We start from the raw sequence: 21,862 nt of genomic DNA, 5'->3' as shown, positions 1-21,862 counted from the left end.
AACCGATGACTAAGCTGACAGGGAAGGAGGTTTCCTTTTTGTGGTCGTCGGAGTGCGTGACGGCTTTCGAGAGCTTGAAGCAGAAGTTGACGAGTACACCAGTATTGGCCTTGCCGGAGCAGGAGAAGCCATATGTGGTGTATACAGATGCTTCCAGAGTTGGTTTGGGGTGTGTGGTGATGTAGGAGGGGAAGGTCATTGCCTATGCTTTGCGGCAGTTGCAGAAGCATGAGGGCAACTACCCTACCCATGACTTGGAGATGGCAGCTGTGGTTTTTGCTTTGAATATTTGGAGATTTTATCTTTATGGCAGAAAGGTACACATGTACACAGATCATAAGAGTCTGAAGCATATTTTCACTCAACCTGAGCTAAATTTGAGGCAGAGGCGGTGGATGGAGTTGGTGACATATTATGATCTGGATATAGCTTACCACTCCGGTAAAGCTAACTTGGTAGCAGATGCTCTAAGCAGGATGCAGGCGGCTTCTGCACAGGAGCAGGATATGGAGTCTCTGGTAAGTGAGATTAGTACTTTGAGGTTATGTGCTATTTCCTAAGAGCCATTGGGACTAGAGGCAGTTGACAAAGCGGATCTTCTGAGTAGAGTACGGTTGGTTCAGGAGAGTGATGTTGATATGATCATGAGCCCATCCAAGAAGATTCTTGAGTCTTTTACAACACGAACAAAGTCGAAGATCAATTCCTCCAGCCAAACGACTATTTGGGATACATTCTTACCTCATCTAGAGCATATCTCGAAGTTGAATCAGTCCAATCAGATTTCGGATGAAGGAGTTTTTTATTTTACAAATCATGTGAACTCATGGCTACGCGATTTGGACCTACGAGCATTCAACGGAGGATTCTGACCAAGTAAAAAGGTTCAAGCTATGAACCAAACTGTTCTGAAATCTTGATCCATTCTAGAACCACGGAGATTTGGAATCACATTAATATCAGTTCATATGTGAAAGATATGGATATTTCAAATCAGTGGATCTATCCCAGTTCCAGTTTTGCGTCTGAGCCAAAGATCGTGTTACACATACCAACTCAACAACAATTTTGAAACGAAACCACTTGGAGGATGTTAATGGATCTCTTATGTTTCCAACAAGCTCAGAATGAGAAGATTTTGCCCACGGAATATAAGGATACACTTCATTTACCAAAGGAGGTCAATCTAGTTCTTCACCTGAAGAGCTTTAGGTCCAATTGGTTTAGGTGCTTCCAGAATTATGTTTGGCGACCAGGAGTTGTTTCTACTAAGCCAAAGGTGAAGAAATGGTACCACCCTTGTTGTTTCTCATCAGCAAATTGGACCAAGGAGTCAAAGAAAGAGAAAATCAAGGAAACAATTAATGGGTCAATTCAAGAGCTTATAGCCAAAGAAAGTATGATAAATTCTATAGGGAATGTTGTCTATCAAGTCCAGTCCACTTTTAGCCTAATACAAGCCCAAGAAAATCCAAAATAATCACTTTATTTTATGGTCAAAGAGGAGTGACGAAAATGGATTTCAACTCACCTTGGGAAAGACACCTTGGGAAGGCAAACTTCAAGAGTTAGGTCTTCATTCAACTATCTATCTTTATGGTCTTTTTGTTTCAAGAATAATTAAGATTTGGTTTTGTTACCAAGTTTCTTATCTCTATATAAACATATGTAATCTCATTTGAGAAATCAATCAATTTCCTTTTCATTTTATGAGTTTATCTATTTGTTCTTTGTCTAGAACACTTCTTTGTTTCTTCGTGTGTAATGAAACAATCCGACCCGTTTTTTTTTTCAATAATAAATAATAAATAATATTAATAACAATAAATATAATTAAATATATTACAAACTAGTGGTCCCATACCCACTAGCCACCTAACCACAATCACAACCAACAGCAGTATAACAAATACCAACATCCAATAATAAACCAATAACTATAACTTCAACAATATCCAAAATTCAACCAACATAAAACATAGAACCAGCAACCTAGCAATGTTTCTAATAACCCAACTCTAGCAACCTAGCAATGCCAGACAACAACCAATCGAGTCCCTAGAACATCCTCCTCTTCATTGCCTTGATTCCACGATCACACTTTGCCTTTACCTGCACCACAAACACAAATTGCAATGCATGAGTATTTTATAAACACTCAGTAAGGCAATCCTCTCATCTACTGGGCTATACTCACAAGCAATAGATACATCTCTAACCATCAACCAACAATCAACAATCAACAATAGCAAACCAGGACACTGCATCGACCGACACCATGCATGCATCGACCGACACCAGTTGGGGCTGCGTCGACCGTCGCATGATATGCATCGACCGGTGGAAGGTTCACTTGCATCGACCGACGCATGCTCGACATAGCACGAAAACCCTAATTTTTACGTGCCATCTTCGCACTTGCATCGACCGGCGCACTAAGTGCATCGACCGATACACATGCCAAGCATCGTTTTCTCTGAAGCTTCTCGCCGGATCTTCGTTCCTACAACCACACAACTCAATCCCAAGCCACAAGAAAGCTTCCTAACGTCCCAAATAACAATCTAACAAGCCTAACAACACATAACAAGCAAATCAGAGAGATCTCCAGCTTAGATAAGACATGGTCATGCACTTAATTTTGCCAAGAAGTTTATGAACCTTAAACAAGCAAGAACACGCTCCTAGGAAGCTCCTACAACAATCTCAGCTACAGATCTCTACAGGAAACGCCTCCAATCACCAGAAATCACCAAGAACACTCAAGAACACTTAGGGTACTCTTTCTCTCTTTTGTTTTCTCTCAAAAGCGGCTAAAAACGACTAGTGAGACAAAAACTCGAGTTAAGGGTTTTCCTAACCTAAAACGCAGCGTTTAACTTAAACTTGTCTGCAGAAAATCAACCTTGCATCGACCGATGCACATAGTGCATCGACCAATGCAATTCCTAAACCGGGATTTCGGTTCGCGGATGTTACAATTCTCCCCCACCAACATAGATTCGTCTTCGAATCTCGATCAACTATCAGCCAAGGACTTCCGTGCTACCATCTCCACGGCCTGCACTCCTCCGACCGATTTACGAAAGGTCACTTCTAGGCGATAAACTCACGTTCTAGGCATTATTTGCTCTCGCCTTTTGGACTTTCCTTTACTCATAGGTCTCAACCTTTAGTTTTTATTGGATCCTCATCAGACCTAAGTCTGCATGCCAAAATGTTAGCTCCTCATCGGGCCTATGCCCGCATGCCATATATAAAACGAAGTCTAATATTCGTCTCTCGGGTTGCCACCCTACTGCGCGGCCCCGGATCGTCATTCGAAGTTGATATACCAACCATACTCCCAAGCCACAAAGTCTCAGAATAAGGCAGTACTAGGAGAACCAAAGTCCCCCAAGAGTCGCGAGCAAACAATTTTGAATACGTCTGAGTCCTATCCCTATCCAGGTTTCCTTCCCGTGGCTCGCGTAAAACATCACAATGTCCTACCAACCACATATCCCCTCACCGGAATACCTCATGACCACACAAGGATCATATACATGCCACAAGGGCCGCCACAAAGGCGAAACAAATGTCCTAAACAGGACCGCCACCTAGGCCAAACAAATGTCCTAAACATGACCGCCACAAAGGCCAAACAAATGTCCTCAACAGGACCGCCACAAAGGCCAAACAAATGTCCTAAATAGGACCGCCACAAAGTCAAACAGGACCGCCACCAAGGCCACTCGTCCCGAAGGACCGTCACAAAGACCACTTGTCCCGAAGGACCATCACAAAGACCATACATCCCGAAGGATCGCCTCAACAGGCACATTGGCTCAACAGCCCGCCACAATGACCACACAATTGGCTAAACAGCCCGCCACAAAGGCCACACAGCTGGCTAAACAGCCCGCCACAAAGGCCACAAAATTGGCTAAACAGCCTGCCACAAAGGCCACACAATGTCTCAAAAGACCGCCACACACGTCACAATGACTCACAAGTCTGCCACTAAAGCTACACAAGCCCCTCCAAGGCTCTCCATCACTAAAATGGAAAAATTCTAACTCACATACAATTTTCCATTTTTAGCACCTTCCACTTCTGGAAACTTTCCACTTTTAGAAACTTCTATTTCAGGAAACTTTCCCTCAAACCACCGCCTAACGGAAATTTCATACTCCGAGCACCACTTCATCTTGTTACTTAGTCGCACAACCAACCACCCCTAAGCTACCAAGTAAACATGAGAGATGGGCTGGAATACTCAATTCCTGCTCCAGCCACGGACTACAGATGGGACCAGGCTAGACAAGCTCAAGTCGCGGCTTGCTTCTCATACCACTTCTTAAACCTTGCCTTCATCCTTGCCTCAGGCTCCCAAGTCTGCTCCTCAACACCATCACAGTCCCAAAGGACTCTCATCAAAGGAATCTTCTTCTTCCGAAGTTCTTTGATCCTCCTCCCGAGAACCCTCACTGGTCTCGCCTCCAAAGTCATGTTAGGCTGAAGATCTTCAGGAATCTTAGCCAACAACTGATCATCCTCACGAAGACACTTCCATAACATAGAAATATGGAAAACCTTGTGGAACGCACGCATAATCTCAGACAACTCCAGCCTATATGCTACTGGTCCCACCCGCTCAACCACTCTGAACGGACCCATAAACCTCGGACTCAACTTATTCTCTGTCAATGATCTGTTTGGACCCTGCAACATGGCCATCTTGAGGTACACTCTGTCTCCTACCTGAAACTCAAGATCTCTCCTCCTCCTATCAGCATAGCTCCTCTACCGATCCTGAGCTTCCTTCATGTTCAGCTTGAGCACCCGAATCTTTTCAGAGGTCTCCTGAACAAAATCTGCCCTGAACATGCTCCTCTCCCCCACCTGAGTCTAGCATAATGGGGTACGGCATGGTCTCCCATACAAAGCCTCATAAGGAGCCATCTTAATACTCGCCTGATAACTGTTGTTGTAAGCAAACTCTACCAGGTTCAGGTGATCTGCCCAATGGCCACCCCAATCCAACACACACATCCTCAGCAAATCCTCCAGCGTCTGGATCGTCCTCTCTGACTGTCCATCTGTCTGGGGATGATAAGCTGTACTCATATGCACCTTAGTGCCCATCTTTGCCTGAAATACCTTCCAGAACACTGAAGTGAACTTAGAATCCCTATCAGACACAATACTCGCTGGCATCCCATGCAACTTGACTATCTCCCTCACATACTTCATAGCCAAGACTGCTGCTCCATCAGTCTTCTTAATGGCCAGAAAATGTGCTGACTTAGTCAACCGGTCCACAATGACCCAAATAGCATCAAAAGTCCGAGACACTGGCAATCCTACCACAAAATCCATAGTGATCATATCCCACTTCCACTCAGGAATGGGTAGACTCTTCAGTAACCCGCCAGAAACCTGATGCTCAGCTTTCACTAGCTGACACACATCATACCTCGCGACCCAACTAGCTACATCCTTCTTCATCCCGACCCAGTGATAGTACCTCTTGAGATCACGGTACATCTTAGTCGCTCCTGGATGAATAGAAAACTTGCTCGCATGAGCCTCTCTCAGGATCTCCTGCCTCAACTCCTCGTCCTTGGGCACACAAATCCGACCGTGCACCAAGATAATACCATTATCTGAGACCTGATACTCTGAATCCACATCCTTTGAGGCATTCACTAACCCCAAATCCTTCTCCTAAGCCAACGACACCCTACTCAGAAGATCTGCTCTATCAACCGCCTCCAAACCCAACGGTTCCTGAGAAACAGCACACAACCTCAAAGCACTGATCTCTCCTACCAGAGACTCCATCTCCTGCTCCTGAGCCGAAGCTACCCTCTTCCGACTCAGAGCATCAACAACCGTGTTAGCCTTACCAGAGTGATAGGCTATCTCCAAATCATAATCTGCCACGAGCTTCATCCACCACGTCTGCCTCAAGTTCAACTCGGGCTGAGTGAATATATACTTCAGGCTCTTATGATCTGTAAACACCTGTACATTTGCACCATAAAGATAAGATCTCCAAATCTTCAGGGCAAAAACTACAACAGCCATCTCCAAATCATGAGTAGGATAGTTGCCCTCATGCTTCCGCAACTGCCGCGAAGCATAGGCAATCATCTTCCTATGCTGCATCAACACACACCCCAAACCAACTCTAGATGCATAAATATAAACCACATAGGGTTCCCCCTACTCAGGCAAAGCCAACACTGGCGTAGTAGTCAATATCTCCTTGAGGCTTTCAAAACCCTCCTCACACTCCTGTGACCAAACAAAAGGAACGGCCTTCCCTGTCAACTTAGTCATCGGGCGTGCCCTACTCGCAAAGCCCTACACAAAAATCCTGTAGTAACCTGCCAAACCGAGGAAACTCCTGATCTCTATGGCATTATGCGGTCTAGGCCAATCCCTGATAGCCTGAATCTTCTCCGGATCTATAGAAACCCCCTCTGCATAAACAATGTGGCCCAGAAAACCCTCACGCTGCCAAAAACTGCACTTGCTCAGCTTAGCAAACAACTTCTGCTCCTTCAGCTTCTCCAGAACTGCCTTCAAATGCACTGCATGCTCCTCAGGACTCTTAGAATATACTACGATATCGTCGATAAAAATGATGACAGACACATCCAGAAACACGTTGTTCATCAATCTCATAAACGCTGCTGGCGTGTAAGTCAATCCAAAAGGCATCACCACAAACTTATAATGCCCATACCTTGTCCTGAAAGCCGTCTTCCTCACATCTGCCTCATCTATCGGTATCTGATGATAACCCGACGCCAGATCTACCTTGGAGAACCAAGTAGCACCCCTCAACTGATCCAACAACTTATCGATCTTGGGAAGAGGGTACTTATTCTTCACAGTGACCCGGTTCAACCCCGATAATCAATACACAACTGAAAACTCCCATCCTTCTTCTTAACAAATAACACCCGCACTCCCCACGGTGATACACTAGGACGGGTGAATCCCTTACTCAACAAACCCTCTAGCTGCTTCTTCATCTCTACCATCTCTGCTAGAGCCATTCTGTAAGGAGCCTTGGATAACGGCGTCGTCCCCGGTTCTAGTTCAATAGTGAAAGGATCCGACGGAGATTGTGGTAATCCCTGCAATGACTGAAACATATCCTCAAACTCCTCAACAACCGGAATACCGCTAACCGTAGATGATGTGAGCATGGACCCAGACATGCAGCCAGGAATGCTTGTACCAGACCAGGATGCCCAGGATGCGGCCGAGACACTCGCATCACCCACGGGACAACATCAAGCCAACGCACCAAGGATCACTTCGGGAGCTACTACTCGATCAAAGAGCTCGTCTAAGGCCGCAAGACAAAGGTTCAACCGATTTTTGCAAGCCTTTGTTCGAGAAGATCCAGAGAACAACCCGGCCAAGGCAACCCAAGTGGAGACCGTTCGCACGGCCTTCATCCTTAACAAAGGATGAAGGCGACCAAGTCGTTAGGATCATGACCCGTACGCTTTTTCCTTACACCGGGTTTGTCCCACAAGGTATACCGGAGAAGGTTTTAATGAGCCGACAAGTCCTAACGCAAACCGCGGCGTTTTGAAGCCGATGACGTGGTTCCCGCGTTAAAGCCTAAGAACGTGTTATCTATTTGTTTAAGTGTTATGTTTTGAACTTTATCTAGATCTTTCCTTTGTAACGGTGGAATAGTGTGATGTGTGTGGTCCTGTTTAAACCGCATAGAGGGCGACGTGTTCTCTATCAGAGGAAACATGTCAAGAGCAAACGTGTGCGGACCATAGCGAGTCCGCGTGTCCTTGGCTCCCTCTAAACCCTCACACTTTTTAAACCTCTCTATCTTTTAGCCGCAACCTTCAGACTTGAATGGAATTATTTTCCCAAAGAGTAATTCTTTGTTTCTTTTCTGCTCTCTCTCTTTAGCCTTAGTCTGAGACTAGCTCTTGAGAAACCCTAGTAGATTCACGAACCGGGTTCGTAATCTCCTAGCTTGGCCGTTTCACTAGTAGAGCCAACACTCGTGTGTCATCACTCGATCCACCCTCGTTCCCATCTCTTCTAGCAAACCATTACTTGGTTCGCTAGCCACTGACCGTTCCAAGCCGTTCCTTACCATCTCGCGTTTACCTCGTTCATTCAGCACCAAAACTCGTTTCTATCGTTTCGTTCCACCCCACCTTTTGTTCCCAATCATTTGGCCCAAAGGAAGTTCACGTTACATTGTCCGTCCCGAGGATCCGACGTTCCGTCCGTACCGCGAGCTGACCTGTGCTCACATCAGTAGACTTCCCAACTGACTCTGGCATAGATATAATAACCAGATAAGCCTCCCGGCCCTTCTCGATCATCTTCCCAGACTGAATGGTCGAGATCACGAGACTCCCTGTCTAATCCCCTGAAAAACCAACTTCCCTCCTGGACGCTCAAACTCCACTCCACCCCGATGGTAATCCAAATGCACCATATGCCGATGCAACCAATCCATCTCGAGAATAACATCATACAACTCCACTGGACTGATAAGCAAATCCGCTGACCACGACTCTCCTGTGATCTGAAAATTAACTCCTCTAACTCGTCCAGTAACTCTCAAGAACTTGCCTCCCGCAACTCTGACAACTCCTGTACGCTCTCCGGGATCCCCTCTGATTCATGTGCTCTCTGCACACTCCGGAGTAATGAAGCTATGAGAAGCTCCATAATCAAACCTAACGTGGGACTTAAACCCGCCCACCAACAAGGTCCCTACACAAACCTCATGTGTTGAGAACCTAACACTTTATCACAGGATAAACATAAAATCTAAACCTACTGAAATTTGTAAAGTTTAAGTACCAAAAATTATACATGTGATCGCCCCGGCACTGGTTCCACCAGTCTCTGTAGTCGTGTAAACCCGTGGTGCCTGCTCAATCCGTGTCACCTGCTGCCCTCCCGGCTGCACCTGCTGCAACGCTGCCACTGCTACCGGCTGCAACTTAGGAGACAAGGGCCTGATGTGCCCTGGCTCCCTGCAATGATAGCATACACAAGCCGCTGCCTGTTGGAGCACTCCTCTTGGGACAGCTAGCAACCTTGTGATCCTTGCTCCCAAACCCGAAGCAACTCGCACCACTTGGCCTCTGCATAGCCTCCCACCTCCTCTTGGTTCCCTGCACAGGCTTGCCGCCCCTGCTAGAACCTCCATGATGCTGAGCCTTACTAGGCTGAACTGCTGGAGTAACCGCCACTGACTGTGCCCGGATATCCTCCTCGATCTCTGCCGTAGTCTCAACCAGCTCTGTACGCGTAGCATAACTCCACCCTCTACAGTGAACCCTCAAATCGTCACATAGAGCCCTCGAAAACCGCCTGATCTGAGCCTCCTCAGACTCAATAGCCTGACCCCCATAAGATAGAAGTCGACTGAACTCCAAGTTCAGCTCCCGCACTGACCGCGTCCCCTGAGATAACCGAAGGAACTGCATCTCCAATCGGTCCAATGCCTCTCTCGGAAAGTACATGCGGTTGAACTGCCCTACGAAGTCAGCCCAAGTCATCTCCCTCTGCACTCTCGTAGCAGCCACATATCTCCACATCACCTAAGCATCACCAATCAAGTGGTGGACCCCTATGTCTACCGAAAACTCCTCAGGACATCTCAGAGTCTGGAAGTTACGTTCCACACTCGTCCTCCACGCATCTGCAGCAGTAGGATCTGTACAACCCAAAAACCGCGTAGTCTGGATGCCCTTCATCTCCTTGAGCATGGACAAATAAAGTCCATGTGCTCCTGCATCCGCAGCCACTGGCTGCCGCTCCTCTGCCACCACTGGTGGCACTACCTGAGCCTGAGCCGGTACCACTGCTGGAAACTGCTCCAACAACTGTGCTAACAAGCCCCCAAGATCAACACCAGGGACTCCCACACCTGGAACCCTAGCATCACCGACCACTGGAGCATCAACACCGCCCCCTCCGGCCACCTTCATGGAATCCTCCCGGATACCCTGCGACTCGCCAACACCCTCAGTTGTCACACTTTGGTCCACAGTTTCACTAACTGCTGGGCCTCTGCCCCTACCACGACCACGACTGCGTCCACGACCAGCAACATCATCATCTCTAGCCATCTGCACTACCATGAACAGAAGACTAAGCAAACAATTTAAACATACCCAGAAACATAAACTCTCCGTGGAATCACACAGTAGGCTCGAAGAGGATGTTCTAGGACTCTATGACACACACAATTGACTAACTCACATAATCAATCAAAGCATGCAAATCCAAAACATCTACAGCAGGAAGCCTAGTGAACCCTAACCTAGAACCGTAAGGGCTCTGATACCAAACTGAAACGACCCGACCCATTTTTTTTTAAATAATAAATAACAATTAATATTAATAAGAATAAATATAATTAAATATATTACAACTAGTAGTCCTATACCCACTAGCCACCTAACCACAATCACAACGAACAGCGGAATAACAAATACCATCATCCAATAAATATCAAGTAATAAACCAATAACTATAACTTCAACAATATCCAAAATTCAACCAACAAAAAACATAGACCCAGCAACCTAGCAATGTTTCTAATGACCCAACCGAGTCCCTAAAACATCCTCCTCTTCATTGCCTTGATTCCACGATCACACTTTGCCTTTACCTGCACCACAAACACAAATTGCAATGCATGAGTATTTTATAAACACTCAGTAAGGCAATCCTCCCATCTACTGGGCTATACACACAAGCAATAGAGACATCTCTAACCATCAACCAACAATCAACAATCTACAATAGCAAACCAGGACCCTGCATCGACCGACACCATGCATGCATCGACTGACACCAGTTGGGGCTGCGTCGACCGTCGCATGCTATGCATCGACCGATGGAAGGTTCACTTGCATCGACCAATACTCCCATTGCATCGACCGACGCATGCTCGACATAGCATGAAAACCCTAAGTTTTACGCGCCATCCTCGCACTTACATCGACCGACGCACTAAGTGCATCGACCGATACACATGCCGAGCATCGTTTTCTCTGAAGCTTCTCGCCGGATCTTCGTTCCTACAACCACAAAACTCGATCCCAAGCCACAAGAAAGCTTCCTAACGTCCCAAATAACAATCTAACACGCCTAACAACACATAATAAGCAAATCAGAGACATGGTCATGCACTTACCTTTGCCAAGAAGTTTATGTACCTTAAACAAGCAAGAACACGCTCCTTGGAAGCTCTTACAACGATCTCAGCTACCGTTGTAACGCCCCCGAACTGCGCTATGGCCTTACCGGCCACGCCACAGCCCGAAGACGCTACTATGGGAACGTTCATCAAAGGTCCAGCCGCGTGCGAGAACAAATCAGGCCCTTCGGCCAGTCCCTCGGCGAGGTTCCCGACCACACGACACATCCTTCAGGCTTTGCAACCCTATGGACACGTCGTGCGTTGGGCCAACTCGGACTAAGTCTATACCAGTACGACCCGCTTGATTTGTAAGAAAATACGAATACATTATTTCTTAAAAGGGTTTCCACAACCGATTACACAAAATGGTTTGCAAGGCTTAACGCCAAAATTTGGTTCGCAAATAAACATACTTTGAATTTTACAATAGACACCAAAAAGAAAACTACTCTGGAGCCCTATCGTTCACCACGCCCTCTAGTTCCCTCTAGGGTCACCTGCAGAACAACAATATTATCATAAGTAATCTAAGATTACTTAGTGAGCTCAGGGTTCCTGCAGAGAAATAAAATTCCCAACCCCAATCCCCCAATCACACACAACATGCACGCATATATGACAACATGCAAGCATAAATAAGCAACATGTAAGCGTTGATAAACAACATGCAAGCATAAGCTATCAACAAGCAAGCGAAAACAACTCAACAACCATCAAAGATGGCATGCGGAAGCTAAAAAGCTACCAACCACTTCATCATCACTCGAATCTACATGCAACCATAAACAACAATCATGCAACAGCATGCAACAACATGCAACCATAACAACAATCATTCAACAGCATGCAACAACATGCAACCATAACAACAATCATGCAACAGCATGCAACAACATGCAACCATAACACTTGAAATAAAACAACAGTTTTTAACAAGTTTAATTTTATCTGGGCCCGGTACGCATCCCTCTTCCCCAACCCCTTGTGAATTCTCCAAGCCGCAACCACAAAGGTACGCGTTTGGATATCAGCCAACGTTACACCGTCGTGTAAAATAGCCTCGGCCAGGGTAGCGAGCCCAGTAACCTCCGAGCTCTTCGTGACCAACCCTGCACACACACGAACATGGGTTGCATGTCGCGGCTGCATGTGGCACGGAATGGGAAGGATGGCAATACCAACTCTCACATCGCTTAGCCGGAATCCCTCGTGGACTAAAGCGTCTTAAGATCTCACCGAAGTTTATACTTCAATTTATGCGGTTCTTAAACCCATAATTTCACAAGTATTCCAACCAAAACTTGCCCTTGTTACTAGATCATCTCGATCTAGCAACTAGCCCAACCTCAACCCGCATGCATTTAAACAAGAAAACATAACAGAACTTCAAGCAAATGCATCTACATGCAACATGCAAAACCGCGCACTAGATGGATGTTTTCAACTCTCCATCTAAGCCGATGCAATTATGTGCCTGAACTCACAGTAAACCGTCGACGAATGATCTCCTTTGGTGAAGGTCTTCTCGCGGCTACTCAGATCTCCCTCTTGGTTAGATTCGATTTTCCTTATCAAACTAACGTTGATGGTCTTGGTCGATAGTCTTAATCTTGCATCTCTCTCTTACTCGCAACACCTCTTCTTCTTTCTCCCTTTCCCTCTCGCAAAAAAACTCTCTTCTTCTTTCTTCTCTCTTGCTTACTTTCTCTCTCAATTTTCTCAACTTATCCCTTCTTTGTTTTTGCGAAAATGAGAGAAGAGCTAAGCTATTTATAGAGAGTTTTGGGCGGTGGAGGCAACCAATAGGATTCACATACACTCTCTTCATTAGAGTGACATCAACACTTGGAAACAAAATGAGAAGCCACCATGATTCCCACTTAAGCTTTCCCATTTTTTTTTTAATCTTCAATAATTCTCCACTAAGCTTCCAAGATTAAAATATTGAATCCACTAACTCCACTAAACTTCCATGATTAAAATAATCATTCCACTAAAATCTTAGACTTAAAGAATTTTTAGTGGCGGAAGAGTCTCAACACGTTCGGTCGACTGTCCGTCGATCCTCGACAGCTTACTCGGCTCTCGACACTTCTCGGATACTCGAAAGCTTTTCTCGAGTATTCGGCACCTAATTCGAGTACTCGATAATTTCCTCGACACTCGGCAAACACTCGGCAACTCGGCAACTTCCTCGAGCACTCGGTAACTCTCCCTCGAGTACTCGATACTCTCGGCATTTCTCGGCAACTGCCGGACGATGCGTCTCGGACGGTATGGGCGGTACGTCCCGGACGACTCGGACAACTCTTGGTCCGTTAACTTTTTCTCGGACTTCCCTTCATCAAACTTCCAGCTCTTCTTTCTGCCTTCCTTTTTCCGGTCTTTTGGACTTGAAATCACGTCCAAATTTTACCCTTGGGTGAGGGTCACTACATTCTCCCCCCCTTAATAGAATTCTTCCCGAATTCCATAGGGTTCTGATGGTCCTGCCTCATCTTCTTCAACGAACAACTGAGGATACTTGGCACGGATCCTGTCTTCATCTTCCCATGTGGTGACCTTACGGTTCTGTTTTCCCCAGAACACTTGAATTTGAGGAATACTCCTGTTCTTCAACTTCCTGGTTCTTCTTTGCCCTATTCCAAAAGGTCCGTCGGGGTATGTGAGATTTGGCTCCAACTCCTCGATAGACTCGGGCACAATCATTCTTGGATCTGGCACATGCTTCCGTAGTTGTGATACGTGGAAGACTTTATGCAATCGCATAACCTCCGGCATTGCTAACCGATAGGCTACCTCGCCAACTCTTTTCTCAATCCGGTATGGTCCAATAAACCTTACCGCAAGCTTTCCCACTTTGCCAAAACGATCCTTCCCTTTTTGTGGTGCAACCTTCAAATACACCATGTCTCCAACTTCAAACTCCACTTCACGCCTCTTACGATCCACGTACTTTTTCTGGCGATCCTAAGCTTTCTTCATGCTCTCACGGATAAACTTAATTTTCTCCATCGTCTCATAAATCAACTTGTGATTGAAACTTGTCCTCTCTCCAACTTCTGTCCAACACAAAGGCGTTCTACACGGCCTTCCGTACATGGCTTCAAATGGCGACATGCCGGTACTCGAGTGATAACTATTGTTATACGCAAACTCCACCAATGGCAAATTCTTCTCCCAATCTGACGACCACTCCAACGCACACAATTGAATCATGTCCTCTATGGTTCGAATAGTTCTCTCCGTCTGTCCGTCAGTCTCCGGGTGAAATGAGGTGCTCATATGAACATCTGTTCCCAACGCCCTCTGTAAATCTTGCCAAAACAATGATGCGAACTTTGGATCACGATCTGAAACAATATTCGCTGGCACTCCATGAAGCTTCAAAATTTCATCAACATACTTCTCTGCCAAAACGGGTGCTTGGTCCGTACTCCTTACGGGGACCAAATGGGCTACCTTGGTTAAACGATCAACCACTACCCATACTGCATCATTGGTTTGCCCTTTTCTTATCGGTAGTCCGGTAATAAAATCCATGGAGATAGAGTCCCATTTCCAAGTCGGTATGGGCAAGTTGCGAAGCAGTCCCGCTGGCACTTGATGCTCTACCTTAACCCTTTGACAGGAATCACATTGGCTTACCCATTTTTCTACTGCTCTCTTCAGTCCAGGCCAATGATAGTACCTACGCACATCTTTATACATCTTGGTGCTCAAGAACACTTAGGAAACGCCTCCAATCACCAAAAATCACCAAGAACACTCAAGAACACTTAGGAAACTTTTTCTCTCTTTTGTTTTCTCTCAAAAGCGGCTAAACACGACTAATGAGACAAAAACTTGAGTTAAGGGTTTTCCTAACCCAAAACGCAGCGTTTAACTTAAACTCGTCCGCAAAAAACCAACCTTGCATCGACCGATGCAATCCCTAAACCGGGATTTCGGTTCGTGGATGTTACATGTAATATCCAAGCAACAGCCTCCTCTTGTTGTACTAGTGTGTCATATCTAGCAGCGATTGGAGTTTAGAATATCAGCAGTCTTCCGCAACTGTTGTGCGACCCCTCAATCCATTAAATCTCCCTTGTTGCATATTGCACCTTGGCGAGCGAGTTTCTATCATTTCTAATCCGGCTGAGTGATCCTCGGAATTTGGGCGTATCAAGTGGTATCAGAGCTACTCAACCGGTATTTGTCTGTTCATCTTCTCATCTATCCATTTTTTTTTGTCTTCTATCTTTTTCTCTCTTTCATCTTCTATCTATTCATCTTCTTTCAAAGAAAAAAGAAACCAAAAAAATAGAAAAAACAAAAGAAACAAGAAAAAAAAAAGTAAGAAAAAAAAACAACAAAGAAAAAGAGAAAAAAAACAGAAAAAAGCAAAAAAAAAAAAAAAAAAACAGAAAATGTATAATGATCGTCGAGATTGTAGGATCATCGAAGACGGAGGGCTTGGGATTCCAAATCTACAATTTCAAGCACTTATGGGAGAGATGCGAAGGTTGTGGAGGGTTGAGATGAATGCCATCTACAAGAGGTTGGATGAAGTTCAAGCGGAGGCACAACCGAGACGACCACAAATGTTGCATCATAGAAGAGAAAGAGATCAACCTAGAGTAGCAAGGGCTGATGATTATTACAGTAGTCAATCATCAAGAGGGAGCCACATGAGACCAAGAAGTGCTAGATAAGCAAGAGGAAGAGTGGATGATAACATGAGTATTTTGAAGTTGAAGATTCCTACCTTTCAAGGCAAGAACGACCCAAATTCATATCTAGAGTGGGAGAAAAAGATTGAGTCAATTTTTAGTTGTCAACACTATTGCAAGATGAAGAAGGTACGAGTTGCAGCCACTGGATTTTGTGATTATGCTATTACTTGGTGGGATCAGTTGGTGGTAAGCAGGAGGAGAAATGGCGAAAACCCCATTGAAACTTGGGCAGAAATGAAGTATATTTTGAGGAAACAATATGTTCCCCACCATCACCATCATGGTTCAAATCATATTCTAAGGAGGGTTTCTAGACCAATGATAGACTAGTTTTCACCCAGGGTATCAATTCCCTATGCAGTTGTAGTACAAAGGGTTATCAATCTAAATGGTTGTTATGCTAGCAGATAGGATGCAATCAAAAACAAGCAAGTCAAGCCAAATAATAATGGGGGTTTTAACTATCAACCTAAGATGAATAAAAATAAGAAAACAGAAAGAATAAAAATCAAGAACAACTCGAAGTACCACACGATGCAGGTGATCGAGTACCTGATCGGGTTGATATAAAAACAGTAAACAATCAAGATGCGAAAGCTCCTAAGGATGGGGGTAATCGAATCCTAAGTGTTCTAGACCAGTACGAATGCCTTACATGCCTCAAGCAATTATTTCCTAGAAAATGAACCTCTAAGACCTTGTCACCACACTTTCGCACTAGCAACAATCAACCTTGAACACTTCCCTACCGTCGGAGAAACATGACCAAGCAGGCATTAAGAACGATTCATTATTGTCAGTAGACTTAAACTCATCTGATTTTGTCACTCAGAGCTAAGTAAACCTCTAGCATTGGCTAAATCAAGCATTTTATCTACTCCTTTCGGCCTGTAGCATTGTAAAAGCCCTAGATCTAATCTCAACCTTTCGGTCTGTTGACAGCATTAAGAACACAAACCTAGAAGGAAATCTATCAATCATCACAATCAACTAAAGCATCCTAACCGATCAAGAACACAAAATCCTCTATCCCATCCCTAGAAACTTTGCTACACTACTCGGATCTCATGGCAAAAAACATAAACCCAGAAATAAATAAAAATGGCATAATCATAAAGATGAGAAAGAGATAAACGTTTTATTTAGAAGAAGCAATAGCAAAATGTAAATAGAATTCAAGTTGAAAGAAGAACAAAAACATGAAAAGAAATGCTAAGAAAAGAGTGGAAGCGGCTCTCGCCTCTTGCTCGCGAAAATAGGGTTAAGAGGGGGTATTTATAAGGAAACAGGTTGACCTAGACATGACAGCGGCCACGTCAGCAGGTATTCGACCATGCTACACGAGGTGGAACTCGAGCTCCCCTTCGGGTGCATGATCGGATAGGTGACCGGGTGGTTCCATTCTTCGATCTGGATGTATATACGCTTACTAAAACAGGAATAACTCTTGAACCGTACATCCGATTGGCTTCAAATCACCACCTTTGGAAAGAGAACTCGATATCCTATAACTTTGATGAATAGCGCAGAAGCTGAATCCCACCGTAAAATCTTCATTCGAGTCGATATTTTCAGGTCTCGTCATAAACTCGACCAGGTGCTATGTGGTAATTATCGGGTGGTATGGTCGGGTGCCTCCTTTTTCCTTCTTGATGCTTCTGTGTAAACTCTATAAATGTAACCAGTTCCTTCGTTGTGATAGCTGCAACTTGTTAACCCTTATTTTTGCTCTTTTTAGGCTCTAAAGTACTTGTTTTCATCCAAAATGTGCAAATGCAAAAATGCAACCCCCTAAATGCTCTAAAAGTTGATTCTTGCAGTAAATGACCTAAAATGCTAAGTTAGAGGTATGAAAATGCAAAATATGGACAAAAGAGGATGCTAAAAACATGTAAATTAGAGTGTTATCAGACCCCTAAACTTAAATCTTGCTAGTCCTCTAGCAAGGAAGTAAGAGGGTACGGTTTGAAAGTGGGGGCTCATAACTTTAAGATGCTAACCAAAGGATTCAAGCTATAGTCCTTAAAGATAGTTTAATGGTGCTAAGATCAATCAACATACTTACAAATATTTTTCTATGCCTATTACCATGCATCGATCTAGCTCAACCTCCAACTAAAGATAATAAACATCTCTTTCACATTCAATTAAGTGTTTGGCGAATTCTTGCAAATGGAAGGTGAATCAAGCTCAATCGGTTTCAAGGGTAAGACTTTTTGGTAAGGTGATTTCAAACAAATTCTTTAGGTGGTTTTCTCTCAAAAAGTGGAATGCTAGACAGTTGTGAAAACTATCTAAGACTGAGAACAATTTGGGCATACAAAGCTTAACTCTTGATGATCTACCCTTTTCTCATACATTCATCATTTTTTTTTCATTTAAACCCCCTAGAATTAAACTCCCCACATCCTTGATTTTAACTCTTTTTTTTTACTTCCTAAGGTTTAGACTTTTAGACTTTGAATTTCTAGCTCTTTCTCTTTTCTTCTTTTTTTTTTTCTTTCTTTGCTAAACTCCTAATATTCATATATTATTTTCTTTCTTTCTAGGAGACTATAGCAAGAACTTTTTCTCTTTTTTTTTTTTACTTAGAGACTTAGAGCTAATTAATTCTAACCTTAGGGATTTTTTTTCTTTTCTTCTCTTTTTTTTATTCCACAACCCAACCGCAAATAAACATTCTAACCACCTATCTTTCAAAACCGAATCTATTAGCTAGTTCAAATCTAACTTAGCTAAATCAAGAGGCAGTTCTTTGTCGTTCTCAATACTCTCAAGGTTTCACAACCTATAGCACAATGAAAAAGGCCTCACTCAACAATTCACAACAAGGTTTGAAAGAAAAGGTTTGGGTTCAAGGGTAGGACAAATGAATCGGGTTAAACGAAAAGATTAGTAAAAATGCGGAGTGCTAACCCGAGTTTTAGAGTTACCATGAGCAAATATTGAAGTTCCATAAGCAAGAAAATTAAAGTTCAAATTAAATCCAATAATAGAGATGTTCTAATGTTCAAGCAAGTGGAGGAAACATTCAATCGACACAAAGGGTCTAAGCAAAGATTTTTCATTTTTTTCCAAAGATTGATCTAGCAACAATGAAATGTGACTAAGGGCTATAGCTTCAATCCTAAGTTTTGATTTTAAACAAGGTGGTTTTAATCATTGTCCCCTAAGATGCATATGCAACAATCCTATATGAAACAAACTAGACTCAATCCTAATATGTAAATGCAACTACATGAACACTCTTCTTTTTAAAAAAAAAAAATATATATATATATATATATATATTTTTTCAAAATTTTTCAAATTTTTTGGGGTTTTTAATGCACATATATGCAGACTCAAATGAATAAAATTAGCATGCAAAAATTTGAAATAATAAAAGTAAGAAAATAAAACACAATGTTAAATACATTCTAGGACCCTCCCCCAAACTTCAATTACACAGTCCCTGTGTAAATAAAAGTTGGAAAAGAATCCAAGAATCACACAAAATGAATTAAACTAAATGCAATGGTATATACAAGTGTTGAATGAAGTAGGTACCTCATGGGTTGGAGAAGAAGGACGTCACAACAGCTTCCATGCTTCCCAATGTACATTCAGGCTTGTTCTCAGCTCTAGTGGTTGCTGGAATTGGCTCATCAGTGAGCTCGTTGATGTGTGCGGACCTGTTGCTCGGACCAGTATCCGAGTCATGCATCGGGTAGGGCATCGGGTACCCCATCGGGTTTGGCATCGGATAGGCTCTAGCTCATTCAAATATCCCCTTAACACTTAATGTTTTTTTTTTTCCTTGAATTCAAAGACACTAAAGATATTTTATAAAAAATTATAAAATTATTACATATTTTATCAAATTAAAGATATTTTACAAGTATATCAAATTATTACATATTTTAGATAAAAAATATATATATTTCTGCTGCCGGGCTTTGAACCTAGAAATACATCAAATTAAAGATGAATTTAATCAGTGTGCTACAACGGATCTTTTGAAAATGTATGAATTCATGCTGTGTTTATATGTTGAAACAAATTATTACATATTTTAGAGAAAAAAATAAAAGAAATAAAGGATTTCTGCTCACGGGCTTTGAACCCGAAAATACAACAGATAATAGATATTTTTAACCAGTGTGCTACAACGGATCTTTTACAAGTACATGAATTCATGGTGTATTTATATGTTGAAACAAATTATTACATATTTTAGATTAAAAAAATAAAGATATCCGCTACCGGGCTTTGAACCTGGAAATACATCAAATCTGACATGAATTTAACCAGTGTGCTACAACAGATCTTTTGAAAATGTATGAATTCATGCTGTATTTATATGTTGAAACAAATTATTACATATTTTAGAGAAAAAAAATAAAAGATATAGAGGATTTCCGCTGCCGGGCTTTGAACCCGAAAATAAATCAGATAAGAGATATTTTTAACCAGTGTGCTACAACGGATCTTTTACAAGTATATGAATTCATGGTGTATTTATATGTTGAAACAAATTATTAAATATTTTAGATAAAAAAAAATATTTCCACTACCGGGCTTTGAACCCGGAAATACATCAAATCAAAGATGAATTTAACCAGTGTGCTACAGCGGATCTTTTGAAAGTCTATGAATTCTTGCTATATTTATATGTTGAAATAAATTATTACATATTTTAGAGAAAAAAATAAAAGATAAAAAGGATTTCCGCTGGAGGGTTTTGAACCCAGAAATACATCAAATAAGAGATATTTTTAACCAGTGTGCTACAACGGATCTTTTACAAGTATATGAATTCATGGTATATCTATATGTTGAAACAAATTATTACATATTTTAGATAAAAAAAAAAAGATTTCCGCTGCCGAACCCAGAAAATCATCAAATCAGAGATGAATTTAACCAATGTGCTACAACGGATCTTTTGAAAATGTATGAATTCATGGTGTATTTATATGTTGAAACAAATTATTACATATTTTAGAAAAAAAAATAAAAGAAAAAAGGATTTCTGCTGCTGGGCTTTGAACCCGGAGATACATTAGATAAGAGATATTTTTAACCAGTGTGCTACAACGGATCTTTTACAAGTATATGAATTCATGCTGTATTTATATGTTGAAACAAATTATTACATATTTTAGAGAAAAAAATAAAAGATAAAAAGGATTTTTGCTGCCGGGCTTTGAACCCGGAAATACATCAGATAAGAGATATTTTTAACCAGTGTGCTACAACAGATCTTTTATTATTATAAAGAATTCATGATGTATATATATGTTGAAACCGGGCTTTGAACCCGGAAATACATCAAATCAAAGATGAATTTAACCAGTGTGCTACAACGGATCTTTTGAAAATGTATGAATTCATGCTGTGTTTATATGTAGAAACAAATTATTACATATTTTAGAGAAAAAAAATAAAAGATATAAAAGATTTCCGCTGCTGGGCTTTGAACCTGGAAATACATCAGATAAGAGATATTTTTAACCAGTGTGCTATAACGGATCTTTTACAAGTATATGAATTCATGGTGTATTTATATGTTGAAACAAATTATTACATATTTTAGATTAAAAAAAATAAAGATATCCGCTGTCGGGCTTTGAACCCGGAAATACATCAAATCAAAAATGAATTTAACCAGTGTGCTACAGCGGATCTTTTGAAAGTCTATGAATTCTTGCTATATTTATATGTTGAAATAAATTATTACATATTTTAGAGAAAAAAATAAAAGATAAAAAGGATTTCTGCTGCTGGGCTTTGAACCCGGAGATACATCAGAAAAGAGATATTTTTAACCAGTGTGCTACAACGGATTTTTTACAAGTATATGAATTCATGGTGTATTTATATGTTGAAACAAATTATTACATATTTTAGATAAAAAAACAAAGATTTCCGCTGCCAAGCTTCGAACCCAGAAACA

At 42.3% G+C, this 21,862-nt stretch overlaps 1 protein-coding gene across 1 annotated transcript; it reads right to left on the bottom strand.

The window, feature by feature from the left end:
• Positions 1 to 13,654: 13,654 nt before the first annotated feature.
• Positions 13,655 to 14,116, bottom strand: LOC147930717 (uncharacterized). Its single transcript, XM_087476997.1, has one exon. The coding sequence runs from the start codon at positions 14,114 to 14,116 to the stop codon at positions 13,655 to 13,657; it is 462 nt and encodes a 153-aa protein (XP_087333123.1).
• Positions 14,117 to 21,862: the final 7,746 nt, after the last annotated feature.

The sequence above is a fragment of the Camelina sativa genome, chromosome 12 (genome assembly GCF_030686135.1).
Source record: "Camelina sativa cultivar CO46 ecotype springtype chromosome 12, ASM3068613v1".
Classification (NCBI taxonomy): domain Eukaryota; kingdom Viridiplantae; phylum Streptophyta; class Magnoliopsida; order Brassicales; family Brassicaceae; genus Camelina; species Camelina sativa.
Note: the sequence above shows the minus strand (reverse complement) of the source record. Positions and strands in the feature narration are given on the sequence as shown.

What these genes read in the sequence shown, in the direction of transcription:
- LOC147930717 (XM_087476997.1), bottom strand. Translation starts at nt 14,116, where the DNA reads ATGGTGTATTTGAAGGTTGCACCACAAAAAGGGAAGGATCGTTTTGGC.